This window comes from Artibeus jamaicensis, unplaced genomic scaffold, assembly GCF_021234435.1.
Source record: "Artibeus jamaicensis isolate MK-2021 breed Jamaican fruit bat unplaced genomic scaffold, CSHL_Jam_final scaffold_461, whole genome shotgun sequence".
Classification (NCBI taxonomy): domain Eukaryota; kingdom Metazoa; phylum Chordata; class Mammalia; order Chiroptera; family Phyllostomidae; genus Artibeus; species Artibeus jamaicensis.
In genome coordinates this window covers 11376875-11392236 of record NW_026522045.1, presented here as the reverse complement: position 1 = coordinate 11392236, position 15362 = coordinate 11376875, and the positions used below count along the sequence as shown (strand labels likewise).

The 15362-nt window shown below is 36.9% G+C and overlaps 1 protein-coding gene and 1 pseudogene across 2 annotated transcripts in view; one reads left to right on the top strand and one right to left on the bottom strand.

Moving 5' to 3' along the window:
* AMMECR1 (AMMECR nuclear protein 1) overlaps positions 1-14535 on the top strand; it is a 157951-nt gene extending 143416 nt beyond the window's left edge. For both annotated transcript variants that reach the window (XM_037159921.2, XM_037159922.2), the window contains 3 exons: positions 7451-7541; positions 8927-9023; positions 10203-14535. In XM_037159921.2, the coding sequence (XP_037015816.1) occupies positions 7451-7541; positions 8927-9023; positions 10203-10317 (303 nt within the window). In that variant the 3' untranslated portion in view covers positions 10318-14535. The remainder of the gene's footprint in view (positions 1-7450; positions 7542-8926; positions 9024-10202) is intronic.
* LOC119060043 (lupus La protein homolog) lies at positions 44-4062 on the bottom strand (annotated as a pseudogene).
* Positions 14536-15362: the final 827 nt, after the last annotated feature.

Sequence of the window (15362 nt, the reverse complement as noted above, 5' to 3'; positions counted from 1 at the left end):
AAATAAAAAATAAAATAAAATCAATAAACAATTCATTCACTAAACTACTGGTCCCTGGCATGGCACCATTTTCTATTTTCTGCTTTTTGATAAAGGTTCTTCTTTGTCTGGTTCTTCTCTCACTCTTTTTACTGGTCTACATGTACCATTTTCATCACACTCATCATCACTGTCAAATTTCATTTTCTTGCCCTGAAACTGTACTTTTCCTTTAGCAGACACAGTCTGAGCAGCTTTATTTCCCTTTTGTTTTCCTTTAAATCTGCAACCTTTTGACTTCCATTTGTTTAGGGATTCCTGTTGATCTTCTGTGATTTTTTTTCAATGCTTCTTTTTCCAGATCTCCATCTAGTATTTTCCATATGACTTCTTTGTTCCTTAGTTGTAGGTTACCATTGTTGGCATCTTTGGCTTTATCCAGTTCTTCCTTAGCTTTTTCTTTGAATAGAATTATTACTTCTTTTGCTCCTCTGGCAAAACCTATCTCTTCTATATCACCATGATTTGAGAACAGGATGTGCAAATTTTCTCTATAGGTCTGATCATCTAAGTCCCCCCAAAGTTTCAGCAAGCAGCCAATCTTTTCTTCTCAAAATTTGATTTCAGTATTTTATACTAACTTTTGTTTTTCTTCTTTCTCTTGTCTAGCTTGTAATTTAGCTTCCACTTTATTTTGCCTTCCATCCTCATTTTTTTTTTTGCAAAGTAATCTTCCTTGAAAACTATTAGCAGATCTGTCTGTACTTTTGCCCAGGGTTCTCCACAAACTTTTTAGCAGACTCAATGCTATCAAACACAGCAAATACTGATCCCTTTAAATGCTTTGTGCAATGTACTTCTCATCTGAATATTTAGCACTTGACCTTTATCTTCTAACCATTCTTTTATGTCATCAGGGGTTGCATCAATAGGAAAGCCTTTAATATAAACAGATCTGCTTTTTACATCATTTTTGTACTCCTCAGTCACTTCAGGAAGGGGTTTGTTTGGAGATCTTTTGATTTTGGTTTTATGTTAACTTATTTCCATGAGTTCTGCCTTTGATTTTCTCAGTGATTCCACTGTTATATTAAAGTCGTGCTTGGTGGTTTAACCTATTGAATTTTACCATTATTTCCACAGGTGCCCAGCCTTCATCCAGTTTGATTTGTTCCTTTAAAAATTTGTCCCATGGCCCTGGCTAGTGTAGCTCAATGGATTGAGCACGGGCCTGTGAAGTAAAAATTTGTCCCACGGCAAATTAAACTCACCAAAATAATGCTCAGTTTGATGACCGATTTTAGCCTCCAGAGCAGCAATTTTTTTCATTGCCATTTTCAGCCATTGTGGCTATTTTTCAGGTCCTGGTCAAGTAGACCCAGGCCAAATGATCACTAAGGGTGTCTCCTCTTCTTGGCGCTGCCAGCTTGCCTTACAACACTGTTTTTAAAATTTATTATCTATCCAGAATCTGAGGTGTTCTTTATTAACAATTGTTAGATGTTAAGTGTTAATTGTTAATCAGATGGGCACCTTCAAAACAGCAAACTGACTTCTGAAATTGGTAGATGGATTCAAGCAATGCAAAAATCACAACTTTGAGGATTTGATGGGCAGATATGGCCAATATGTAGTCTACATTTTGGGGGGATAGTATCAGAAGAGGGGAAAGTGATTCATTAGAATGTGCACAAAGTGTCATCAGCCTTTATGATTAAAATCTTAATTTTTCTTGCCCACATATGAATCATTCAGGAGGATAAACTTGGAGTAGGCTCATATTTGGAATGTTTTCCTCTCCTATGTTAAATTTGTTTTCATTGGTAAAGAGAAGGAAGAGTCACTGTCTTCAGAAGGCTGAGTTGGGAATGGGGCAGAAGCTACTATGGGGCCATGCGTGAAAGAGTGGACCATGCTGCACTGTGGTTTTTGTGCTTTTAGGAGAAATGCCACATATGTATTTTTCCTCCTAAGAATATAAGAAATGTCAGACTCTGCCTGGCTGGTGTAGCTCAGTGGATCGAGCTCAGGCCTGCGAACCAAACAACCGTGGTTCAATTCCCAGTCAGGGCACATGCCTGGGTTGTAGGCCAGTTCCCAGCAGGGGATGCATGAGAAGCAACCATACATTGATATTTCTCTCCCTCTCTCCTTCCCTTCCCCCTGCAAAGATAAATAAATAAAATCTTTTAAAAAAATCAGAAATGTCACACTCTGGATCAGACCCATGGACTGTTCAGTGCAGTGATTTTTTTTGTCCATGGTACCACAGGATGTTTTATAAAAAAGCATGTATATCTTCTATGATTCCAGCCTCTAAATGTTTGGGAGCATGTCAAACATCCTGAGCTACTCTCATTAGGAACAGTGTCCTTTCATTCAGTGGATGGAACTGGTATATGGAGCTTGGCAGGCCAGTCTTAAGTGAATGATTGACTGGTGACTGCTTTGTTAGTTGTAAAGCATATTTTTCAAAATATCAACAACAAAGACATTTCAAACAACTTCTCCCTCCTGATATTTTTTTTCAAGGTGAACTTACTGAAAATCAGTGGAGTGAGCTATGGCCATATTGTTATAGGAAAACCCAACATTTGGTTCTGAAAATGGGGAAATGTGGAACTAACTGTGGCATTTGCTAAGACATGATGAACTTGAGGAAGTAAATTGATTTTATTGCCCAGGATGTGACCAGAGGCAGATTTAGCTTTGAGGGTCAGGACTGTGGAGGTAATTGTGGAAACAAATGATCCCAGGTTTGGGTGGAGCTTATTCGACTTAGCCAGAACACATTTCATAGTCATTGATGCTTTTATTTATTTAATTTTTTAAAATTTAATTTATTTTTATAGAGAGGATAAGGGAAAGAGAGAGGGAGAGAAACATCAGTGTGTGGTTGTGTCTCCCACATCCCCTACTGGGGACCTGGCCCACAACCCTGGCATGTGCCCTGAATGGGAATTGAACCAGCAACCCTTTGTTTCACAGGCCTGTGCTCAATCCACTGAGCTACACCAGCCAGGGCGTCATTAATGTTTTTATACAGGTAACTCTGTTTCATGTTTCAGTATATCCAGATTGTTTGTTGTCTTGATGATTAGGCTTCTGAGTAAAAGTGATACCCCTTAGTAGTGCTGCTAGTGGATTATAGGACTAAGACTTGCCTTATAGACAGACTAGGGTATATTAAACTTTGCAGTTGTGAGGAACATGATATAGACCATGTATTATAATGGTGTGGGAGGAGAGCAGTTTTTAATGCTCCTGTGTTGAGAATCACTGCATTAGAGGATAATAGTTTTAAATGAACCCGCATTTCTAACAAGGGACCAGATAACGAAGATAAATGAAATCTGCAGTCTGTAGCTTCATTTTAGCCATTATTTATAATCTCTTCTCCTACCAAACCTTTTTTGTGTAGCAAAATTGATTAATTTGCATATATCTCTTCTCCCTGTGCCCACATGCTCTCTGATACAGGAGTGAACAAATAGGGCAAATAGGAGAAGAAAGAGGATGGGACTGAGGCCACGCAGAACTGGGGATGCATAATCCCCCAAGTGAATAATGAACCCCAGAATAATCAACATATATTGTAGGGCCCTAACATTAATCTTGATGTTTAATCATTCTGGTGTTAAAAAGAAAAGACTGTATAATAAATGGCATTAATGAAAACATCATTTCCTATGGGATGGTTTGGAATAAATATGGCTTTCTTTTTAGCATGACACATGAATCTATTGAACTGGTCTTAATGTTCCCTCAGCACACACAGATACAGCTCTGTTTATTTCCATATTCTCTTATCTATAAGTCCTACATTTAATTTACTACCATTCTAGTTGATTTATAGCTTTGCTTAGAATAGTATAGTCTTGATTAAAAGGATATTATCATAGCTGATGGACCTTGAAAGCATTTTTTTCTGAGACCTTCTAATAATTTTGAAAATGACTGCAGACTCTGGTAAAAGTAGATTTGGAAGTCTCCTGTTCTTACCCACCTGGCAGTCCTTTGTGCAGTGGTAGTTAGGGGTATGTTTGGTGATGTAGTTTTCTCATACGTTACCTCCTTATTCATCCTGAGAAATGGAAAGTTACTGTGATAGAGTTTTAGAGTAAGTTTGCTTCAGGGAATCCCAGTTCTCTAGTTAGCTGGTCTCTTATCCAGCTGATAATTACGACTACAGCCTTTGCCTCTTGGGATGTTGCTGGGCTGAAGGATCTCCCAATCTGTCTAAGGGAAGATTCAGTTATTACACATAGGGGTTATATTTTGGAGTTGCAGCTGTGACAGGCAGATGCCTCTCTCAAAAAACAGAGAATTCGTTTTGGTGCTCATTTCAGTGGAGATGACTTAAATTGCAAAGCCAATGATTTCCACAGGTTGGCCAGATTTGGTCAGTCTCCATAGCAGGCCATTTTCCGCTCTCCTGTCTTGATTGCACAGTATGACTATTTGGTGGCATCTGTGTCCTAGGAGTAAGGAAAATGCTGTTGTTCAACAGGTGATAAAAAGTTATAATACTTTGATTTCATTTACAGCGTTATTACCATTGTCCTGATTCCAGTAGTTGAAAAAAGGGACTGACTCTGGTTAGGACTTTATACCTTTTTTTAAAAAATGATTTTATTTATTTATCTTCAGAGGGGAGGGGAAGGAGAGAGAGAAAGAGCAATATCAATGTGTGGTTGCATCTCGTGCATCCCTGCTGGGAACTGGCCTGCAGCCCAGGCATGTGCCCTGACTGGGAATCGAACCGTGATCGTTCGGTTTGCAGGCCCACGCTCAATCCATTGAGCTACACCAGCCAGGACAGGGCTTTATACCTTTGCAGAATATATTTTTTTACCTGTGAAATACGTTATTTCTCACAAAGGATTCACTTTAAAATTAGTATACTTGCGGTTCAATTTACAGGAGCTTTCAATTGTTCAGAATCATAGGAACACAGAATAGAACTTAAAATTGTAAATGTGGCACTAATTCAAAATGGGAGAAATCTGATTTTTTTCATATCAAATTTAATATTGGGGGCCTTCTCAAAATACAGTAGTGACTCAATTTTATTTGTGAATAAGTCAATTTCTATTTTGGTGAACATAGCTTTCCAGTTTGGTCTTAGTGAGATATTATTCACATACCATAAAATTGGTCTTTAACTTTTAATTGTTAAATTACTAGGCTTTAAAATCTCTGAAATTTTTGTTGGAGAAAGGACTTATGTTTCTAAATCACCTTCAATTTGCCTAAATCATTTTTTTTCAATACACAGCTACAATTTGTCAGATCTCAACTGATTAGTACAAGTTATCTAGTTAACGCAGAATAAAAATCAGTGGGTAGTTTTCTTTTTTCAAACTATATACTTGCTGAAACATGAAACTTCCTAAAATTCTGATAAGCTTTGCAGTCCCCTCCCTCATTCCCACCCCATACCAGTTAAACACCACTGACATATTCTAACACTCTCATTCCATGGATAGGGAAACATTCATCCTCTCACAATTTTTACTAAAAACCTCAATAAGCACCAAAATTATTTTTCAATTTTAACATGATAGATTTTTATAAATTGAGCTAGAGATGCAAAATTCACTTCAGTGAATGATGGGAGTAGAAATTATTTATGCTGGATATTTTTAAGAACAAATTATGAAGGATGTGATAGTGTTAAAGGAAAGATTTCAAAGTCACTGACCAGAAAGTCAGTATATAGAAACTATTGCAAATTTGTTACTGTCTCAATACTGTGTTAGGCACTGAGGAGATTAGTAGATGTCCTTTATCCTGAAAACACCTGATAGCTAAGTATTCATATTTCCTCTTAGCTGTCCATAGCCATTTCCCACAGGGCATGGGAGGCCTGATTGTGTTAGTTTTTAAACACCTGCCCTGATTGCATTTTCAGCAAAAGGAGATTCATGATAATACTGATATTAAATAGAAAAAATAGCCAAAGAGATAGAAGAAATAGGCTTGAATGAAAAACATAAATTGCTCAGATCTAACAGACTCTAATGGATGGGTGGATTAAGACCTGGGGGAGAAATGAAATGGATTTTCCAGAGGACTTTTTATTCCTTGGAAGATTGGAAATTTTCAGCCTAAGGGCAAAAGAAGCAAAAGAGGTTTTTATGGCCCTCCTTTCCTCTTCTAGACCTTCACAACCACACAGACAGAAAGAGTAAAGGTCTGATTTCAGTTATCTGCTCTGAAAAGAAGCCTCTTTCCTGGATAAAAAGGTTTATCTGGCCTCACATCTTCCATCTAGTACCTTGGACAACCTTGCACTTGGGCACCATTGATCTAAAGCAGTCATAGATTTGGGAGAACAGAATGGAATTGTTAAGCTTTTGAAATTTTGTTTTTATTATCAATCTTTACAAGCATTGTACTTTTTATGATCTTCAGCTCTATATGCACTATTCTATGTCAGATATATGTAGAAAGGATAGATTTCTTTTGACTGGATACTAATCAAAGAAAAAGTACATTACTTTTTAAAAACATTGGCAAGTAGTTGCCCACACTGCCTTAGAAGACCCTCTTTTTTAGGGCATCACCAAAAGTTTGTTTCACATAAAAAAAGTTATATAAGAAACTGCACAAATTCCCTGTTTTAAGTAACAGAAACTGTTATTGCTCTTAAGTTTAGCAATACTGTATGAGGGCAGTGATGCAGATAGATAGTGACGGCTTGTCACTGGCCCACTTTAAGCCATACACATTGTTTTAAGAAAACCTATATGTAATGAGTGATCATGTAACATCTGCTTATTGTTTTTTAGTCTGATCTGTGTTGCTTATCTACATATAATTTAAGGTTATATATGTCTTATTCTACACATAACCCCAGAATGGTTGTTCTGGTCCCACACAGAATAGCAAAGACGGGCACATGCTGGCATATACAAGTCAGTGTTTTCAATCTCCATGGCTATCATTATGGCTTTCAAACCCAAAGCAAATACTTGAATTATGATAGTCTAGTCTCTTTAAAGAGATGAGGCAGTTCAGGAAGGGAGTCAGTAGCTCCAGAAGTTTCAGAACTTAATTTGAATTGGTGATTGTTCCTGAAAACAGAATAGCTGTTTTCTGATTTCTCTAAAGTCAGTTCCCTTGGTCAAGTTCCTTATTGTCATGAGTCATAATTTAGGAGTGGGGGCAGGATTCCTGCCATTGACTGTCTTAATCTACACACAACACCAGAATGGTTGTTCTGGTTACAAACAGAATAGCGTAGCCCATTGCATATTTGGCACATACAAATCAATGTTTTCAGTCTCCATGGCCATCATAATGTTGTTTAAACCCAAACTCAATACTTTGGAAAGAGAAAACTGATGTGCCCTTCCAAAAACAAGGGGAAAGGGAAGAACTGCATTTTCTTGAAAGTTAAATTATAACTTTTTCTTTCTATTTCTATGAAGAACACTGTACTAATAAAACTGCCAATTTCTTTCAGGTGGGTGTACATGGCATTAGAATAGAATTCATCAATGAAAAAGGATCAAAACGCACCGCCACCTACCTACCGGAGGTTGCAAAGGAGCAAGGTCATTGTTGTACTTTATTTCATATGATCTGGTGAAGAATTTAAACAAATACACAAATTGAAATGCAATATCTGACCTTGCAGTTATGTATGATAATTGATCAGTGTCAAATTATAAGAAATGACTCTTCCATCACTGCCACTGCAATGTCTAGATGAAATCGGTAAATTACACAGAAGTTGAATTTCTGCACTAAAGTTTGACAGCAAAAACGGACCAATGTATACTTTCAAAAAAGCAAAGATTTGTAAAAAGCTGGGTGTTATCTTAAGCAATAGTTTGCTACAAATTGAAGAGCCATTTTCCCTTATTCCATTGTGTGCTATACCCTTGTATGGTATAAATAAGCCTTTTGTTTGACAGTCAGGCACACAGTTCATTTTCAGCATCAAACATTTCATTCTTAGGTGGTTGTCATTATTCATCCTGCTATTTTTAAGATTATAGGTTTCCCATTAAGGTTAGGAACATTGAGAATACATGAAGTAGTGTTTTATATATTTGGTCTGTACTTCCTAATCAATGTTTTTCTATTGTGCAGAAAAAAACACAAACCTTTATGAACCACCACTGTAACACAAAATAACTCTTCACTCTGTAGTATTTTGTCCTTTGTAGTCACTACTAAATTCTAGTTTCATGTTCATTGAAATGAATATTTCTTCTTTATGGGGCTTTTTTCTCATTGGAAAGTATTTATAATTTGATTTTCCCATGTTTAGATCATAAATATGTCAGATACATAACAGCAAAACTCCCACAAAATAGAGTTAATCTTGAAAGCAGCTATCTGAAGATTTGAGTTACTTTAAAAATGTCTTAATCCTATAGTTCATTGACTTCGTAAAGCATACAAAACAGATAGAGGGCCTTGGACATTAGTATGCCATGTCATGTCAGAACCAATAAAAATGCCCTTGATTATACCCAAATACACTTAATTGACAACAAAAGATACCTTTAGGAACAGCAGTTACTATGTGGGAGTCCTAAAGACTACTGAGTTGGCACAATGACATTTTGACTTTTCCCTTTCTTTTAAAGATGTTGTTTTTAGAGGAGGGCACAATGTTTGTGGTTTGTTACTGAGATGTGACTGAGCAGTTACTGCCAGCCTCTTTGCCTTCAAATGTGTTTGAGATAAAGAAGCCATTGCTGTTACCCACTGTAGCCATCGTGGATAGCTAGAATTTAAGGTGTGTGGTGATGAATCTGCTTCTGTACGGAACGAAATCTTAGCTCTTCTGTGTTGCTTTTAGGACCAAAGGAGATGATGGCATTTGGTGACAGTGATAGCAGACTTTCTCGAAAGTCATTTTGCATTTAACAAAAGGTGTTTCTTTTACATGTGCTTGACTGTATTTTATCTGATCTACTCTCCACAGGATGGGACCATATTCAGACCATAGACTCCTTACTGAGGAAAGGAGGATACAAAGCTCCGATTACTAATGAATTTAGGAAAACCATTAAACTGACCAGGTACAGAAGGCATTTTATAATACAAGGATAATCAGTACATTTTGATTCATATGCTTATAAGCCTTTGATGTGGGTATTGTGTGTGTGTGTGTGTGTTTGATCTCTCTAACTATACTTGATTCTCTTTTCTGATACAGGGTGGAAATGCATAGCAGGGCCCTACTGAGGGTGGATACAATGGAACTGTGCTTGGCAGTAAAGCCTGTACAATGTATGAGCCCCACCTTCCCATCTTTATTTTAGCTCTGTGTGATTACTCTGGCTTTATACGAGCAAATCCTTTCGGCCTTTACACTACATTATTGAAGAAAGTTACCTGAATTAGCTGTTGCCTGGCTTTTGACGTGGCTTAGCAGAACCCCAGGATTCTGATAAGCAGTCCTCAAATTTGAATTTAAGCTTAGAATTTTGGCAGTGATAGAAGTTTCCCATGAAAGCTTGCTGAAACATACAATTAGGCTAGACTCACAAATGCTAAATAAATTTCTGCATGGGATAATAGAGATACTTATTTAAAAGGAAAATATCAAACATTTTAAGAAAAATGGGTTGTGGCCTCCATTTATTTTAGTTCCATAAAACCACATTGAATGCCTGCCATCTAAAAATGGACTCTCCTTAGTTCTGAGAAGCTACAAATTTGAAAATGCCCACATCTCTGCACTCCCTGAGTCTACAGTGTAATAGAAGGGCATGTACAAAAGTGATTTTTAATGTAAGACAGAATGTGATGGATGACATGAGTTCATAAAGTGGGGGAAGAGGAAGTCCTGGAGGGTTGGGGATAACAGAACAAGTTCAAGGAGGAGGTAGATTTGAACCTGGACTTAAAAAAGAGGTGGAATATTTGACAGGCAAAGTGTGGGGGAGGAAAAGGATTACCTAAAAGAAAACTTTGTGCGTCAATGCATGTAGGTGGCCTAGAACCAATACTGAGCAGGTTCTGAGGAATGTTAGCAGGCATGTGAGAACTTCACAAAGCAGGTACTGAGCAGGACCATAATGAAGATATCAGCAGCAGGAGGAGTGGCCTTCTGAAAGAGCAGTGTCCATGGAAGACCTATAAAATAACCTATAATATAACCTATAAAATCATCTCCAGGGTCCCTCCTAGCTCTGACACTGTCATATCACCTATTTCTTGATGTTAACTTTGTCTCTTCCCTGACTTTCTTTCAGGTACCGTAGTGAAAAGATGACCCTGAGCTACGCTGAATACCTTGCTCATCGCCAGCATCATCATTTCCAAAATGGCATTGGGCATCCCCTTCCACCATACAACCATTATTCCTGACACTGAGCCGCACAACCAGTCACTGGGCCTCTCTGCAGACCTCTTCCCAGGAGATCCTACCCCTTCTTGGTCTAGCTATCTCTTTTACTGTACCATTTTATGATGATAGTTTCCGTTGCCATGGTGAAACTTTGACATAGTCACTTAAGATCATCATGGTAACGGGTAGGAAAATGGCATTCATTAAGATCAACTTTTATTATTTTAGATAATTTTTTTGCAGCATATATCACTTTGGGGGGTTTCTTTCCTTACCATATTATATAGAAGTTTGCTTTGCTATGTCAGTCAGATTTCTTTCTGTTCATCTTGCCTTCATTTCCAGTCTTCTTTCTTTCATTCTTTCTTGCCTCTCTCCACCCCCCACTTTTTTTTTTTTTGACTGTGGATGGAAGAAATTGTGCAGTTTTTAAGGATTTTGCTTAGGTTTTTCTTTAATTTTCCTTAGTAGGATAATTTTTCATAGCTGTATTTGGGAGTAATTCATATGAAATTCAGGTATTTGTATGTTACTCTTGAATTTTTTGAAAATTAATTTTGTTATGAGAGCTTAGTATGTGGATCTTCACTCCTTAAGTATATGTTTTTACCATGGTTAAAATATATGAACTTTAGTTACTGTGTAAGACATTTGAAGGTTCATGATAGAGCTTGTCACAGAGAGTAAGAAATCATTTATGCCATTGTTCTGGTTAGCATAGGACAGACTGCCTCATTTCTTTATTAGAACCAACTTACAAACTGAAACACTGTCTTAAGAAAGTACAAGCTACCTTTCAAATATGTGTAGGAATCATTTTGAAAAGCAGGAAATATCAGGAAGAGAGCAGATACAGAATTTAGTGCCTTTGAAAAGAATATAATTAAGTGGAATTAAGGGGCTAGAAAAAAAGGCAATTTAGAGAAATATTCTTGTAAAATCTTACTGTTTCTATATTGTGAAACAACAGATTAGGAAAATTTCTTTCTCTTAAGTATTTTTTTAAGCTGAAAAAATTATTTTGAGCAAATAACCAAAAAGAGACATGTGTCTATTGTGTATTAATTTCAATTTGTTAGCTTTAGGTTTCAGTAAGTCATGATTGGCCAGAGACAATTTTAGCTACCATGTAAACGAATGGTAAAGATAATCTAGTGAAACAAAAGTTCATATATGCCATGATTTCAGATGTTTGTAATGGGGATAATACTGGAGTTTTAGAAATACTATAAAATAGCTTGAATCTCTTTCTGCACTACATACTTTTGATAGAAACACATTTACTACGTTGATTTTATGTTATACCTATGAAAATGGAGTTGGCATTTAGATATGATGTAGTTGTTAGTGCCGAGATCATTTGCAGGGCTAGGCTTCCCATGATGCATTCAAAGAGAACTTCCTAGTGTCAGTAGGAGGTCTGTATGTATATCCCCAGGAAATATTACAGAGGATTTTGGAGAAAGATTACCTTCAATTTATGGTAGTAAATATATGTGTGTGTGTATGTGTGTGTACACATTTTTTTTTCAAACAGGAAACCAATATATCAAGTGATGAATATAAGTATTGTGCAGAATATATAGTTTAAAAGTATGAGATGTCACTGACTCTGAAATGGCATCTTATACATATCGTTGCTGTGACAAGTGACAGACTGCTAGTGCAGAATTCCAAAACCCCTTTGTAGTTTGTGAGATAATTGGCTAAATTCCTTTTGCTTGCCATTATGGCAAAGCAAATTGCTTTAGCTTTTGGTGAGAGTTCTTAGAAGTTTGTTGGTATTCCTTCATCCACAGCATCTGTTATCAAAACAACCATCTTCAGTTGTGATGCCTTAACTAAGAAGCCAGTTGTTAACCTGAAATGCAATCTCGGTAGCCAGTTCCATTGAACCTAGAGATCAGTCAGACAATGCTAGCTGTTGGATTTTAGAAGGGAATTTTGAGTCCTTTCATTTCTACATGGGAGCATTTTGGAGCAGGTTAGTCTTTCAGTATAAAAACAAGTGGCTACCTGATGGAAACTTTTTCTTGCCCTTTAGGGAAACTGAGCACAAGCTGAATGATATTGTCTGCTGCAAAAAAAGTAAAACAAACTGAGGAGAGACAAAATAGACCAATATTGATCCATCTTATCCATCATCTCATCAGTTCAACAGGCTCCTCATCCTGGTTGAGCTCATGGTTAGAAGTTTTTTCTAAAGAAAAGATCTATTACATACATATATGTGTATACATATACTTACACATACATACATACATACATACATATGTGTGTTTATGTATTTAACGGTGCTAATCAATCTTGAGCAGGTCACGTGACTGGTCATGCAGACTCTAAAATCATATCAGATTTTTAAAATTTCTTGATATATGCAGATGTTACACAGATTTTTCTTACCAGTGTAATAATGTTATACTGAAGAAATAAACATCCTGCAGGCTTCAGAGGATGAGGTCAGCAATATTTCCCACCATGGCTTGGGGGAAAGGGATAGTTTTGTCTCCTTTTGTATTCAAATTAATGCACAGTGCATTTTTGTCTCTAAGTAGCTGTTGACTAAAAGATTTTTGTAGTGTAAAGGGTGTTCTACAAACTAACAGCGTGCTTCAAACAAATGCTAGACATTCACCTTTGTTGTATATTATAAAATGTTAAATAAGTGTTTTGAATTACCTTTGAACATGTTGAAATATGTAGCATGTGTTTTTAACTCCGACAAAGATTCTAATTGCACAGGTTGTGTTCTAGCCAGTTGTGGTTTATTTGTTCAGAAACACAAATGTGAATTGCACTCATCACCAGTATATTGTATAAGTTCAGTGATCTTTAAACAGCTCAGAAGTAATACTTGAACTTCATTTGAGTAGCACAAAGTTTACATAGCCCCCTTTTAAATGTTAATTAGTTCCATTTATGTTTTCCATTTTCAAATGCAACTGGGTATTTTTCCTCTTGGAAAATAGTATGCATTTTACTTTGATATGTAGCAAAAGGCTTCCATTTCTGGAAGGGTTTTCTTGTTCTTAAACAAGGTCAGCCAGGTACCAGATTCTATAAGAACAATCCCCCCCCCCATTAAGTGGCCTTCTGACTGCACGAGAATGTGCTACTACTCTTTCCATTCCCCTTTACCATGAAAGGTCCATGTAATTGATGGAGAAGTGCAAGGCTTGCTCTTTTCCCCCACCCCACTTAAAGCAGTTATAAGATTTCCAGACCCGTGCATACAGTCCCAATGCCCAGCACACCAGGAATTTGTATACTGGCCTCTTTTTATGTCTTCAAATGTGCAGGAAATTTGAAACTGTCACCTGGAATAGGTTCCATCTCTTGTGTGTGTTAGATCAAACCAAAGAAGCCCCCAGCCATGCCCAAATGCTGCTCCAAGAGCCTGCCTTCCAGTCCTTACAAAAACCTTGCAGGATTAAATGTGTTAACTTTTTTATTTTTGTACAGTTTCTAAGTGATTTTTGCTAGTGGTGTTAAATTGAATTAAGTTTATTTGGGGGTGGGAACACCTCCTTCATTTAAATAAACTGGTGACTTTCCTTTTATTTTTTAAAAGCAGAAACCCATTGTGTGCCTCTCAATTTAAGGGTTTCTGATTACATTATTCTTAAGACCAGCATTTATCCTTTATATACAAAGATATGTTTTCTTGTTTTTTATTACTGTTTCACAAGAAAAGAAACCTTTTATTTTGCTCTAGACCCAGTAACTGCGCTGGTACATAGAAGCACTGAGAAAAAACTTTTGTAACCACCTCTGACTGTTTTTGTATATCAAAGTTGATTACTTTTGAAATATTCGGATCTAGTTTCTAAGTTATTTTAGTGTTTTATATGTTCCCCGAAATCACTTTGAATTGGTCACCAGCATAATGAATATTTGGTGATGTCATGGTCAGACTTGTAATGAGCAAAAGCTACCCGGAGTAGCTTTTCCTTCTTTCTTAGGAACCTGGTTTTGATTACAGTATGACATCACCGATTACCTGAACCCCCTTCGAGTATAACTAGATACTTCTTCCACATTAATTGCTTAATAGTTTGATGAAACTATTGGAAATGGGCATTTTATATGACATGTATGGCTTTAAAATATTAAAAATGAGCAAAAGGAAAAATGAGAAGGTTTATGTGGGTCTGGTAGGTATGGCTATGGAAAGATATTGCAGTAGTTTTGACACTATTGTTATTACCTTTAATATCATTTACCCAATAAAATGTTAAAACTGAGTTACCACTTGTTGTTTCTTTCTTTAACCTGCCTCATCATAGGCTGTTGGTCTTGTGGGTACCTCTTACTAAAACATTCACAGATGAAGACTTTGAAATAATATACTTTGGAACTGGCATTGATTTCTTTCCAAACTAGCCCTTGGAACACCTCACCTACCTGCAGCTGCTCTCTACCATATGATTTGCTTGCATCATCATCTTGCCTAGCCCTGAACCCTAGACCGGTTGAGGTAGTCTAGCCTTTATTGCACAGTCTACACTGGTCATGGATCTGAGAGAAGCATTTGACTTGAATTTCTGGGGCAGCTTAGCTATGCTTAAGCTTATTCCAAATGTCTTCCAGATCCTCATGTTATTGGGTCTTTCCCCTTTGTAAACTGGTTCATAGTTGTAGCCATGCCATCCAGTGAAACTATCTGATGAGGTGGAAAGCCTTTCTTTTGCCATCGAGTCTGACATTTTCTCAGTACAGGATAGAATCTGAAAAAGCTGATACAAATTCATACACATACTTGACATACTACACACTTGTACTTATTACCTGTTACTTTTCCAGTTTCAGAGTGGGATGAGATAAAGTCTTCTTAACTTGAGCTTAGGGAAAATGTCTGAGTATATATATATATATGTCAGGGCAACTGGTGCTCCTGACTTTCAAGGGCCAGAGAAGATAATGTGGTTTGAATAGTGGTCCACTAAGGCAGCCATCTGCTCAATGTTTACCCAGATTCATCATTCAATATAAATGGCACATAGTATTTTTAAAGTGATTTAGATGATATTAATAGGTTCAGGTAGAATGAAGTTATTTAATGAGC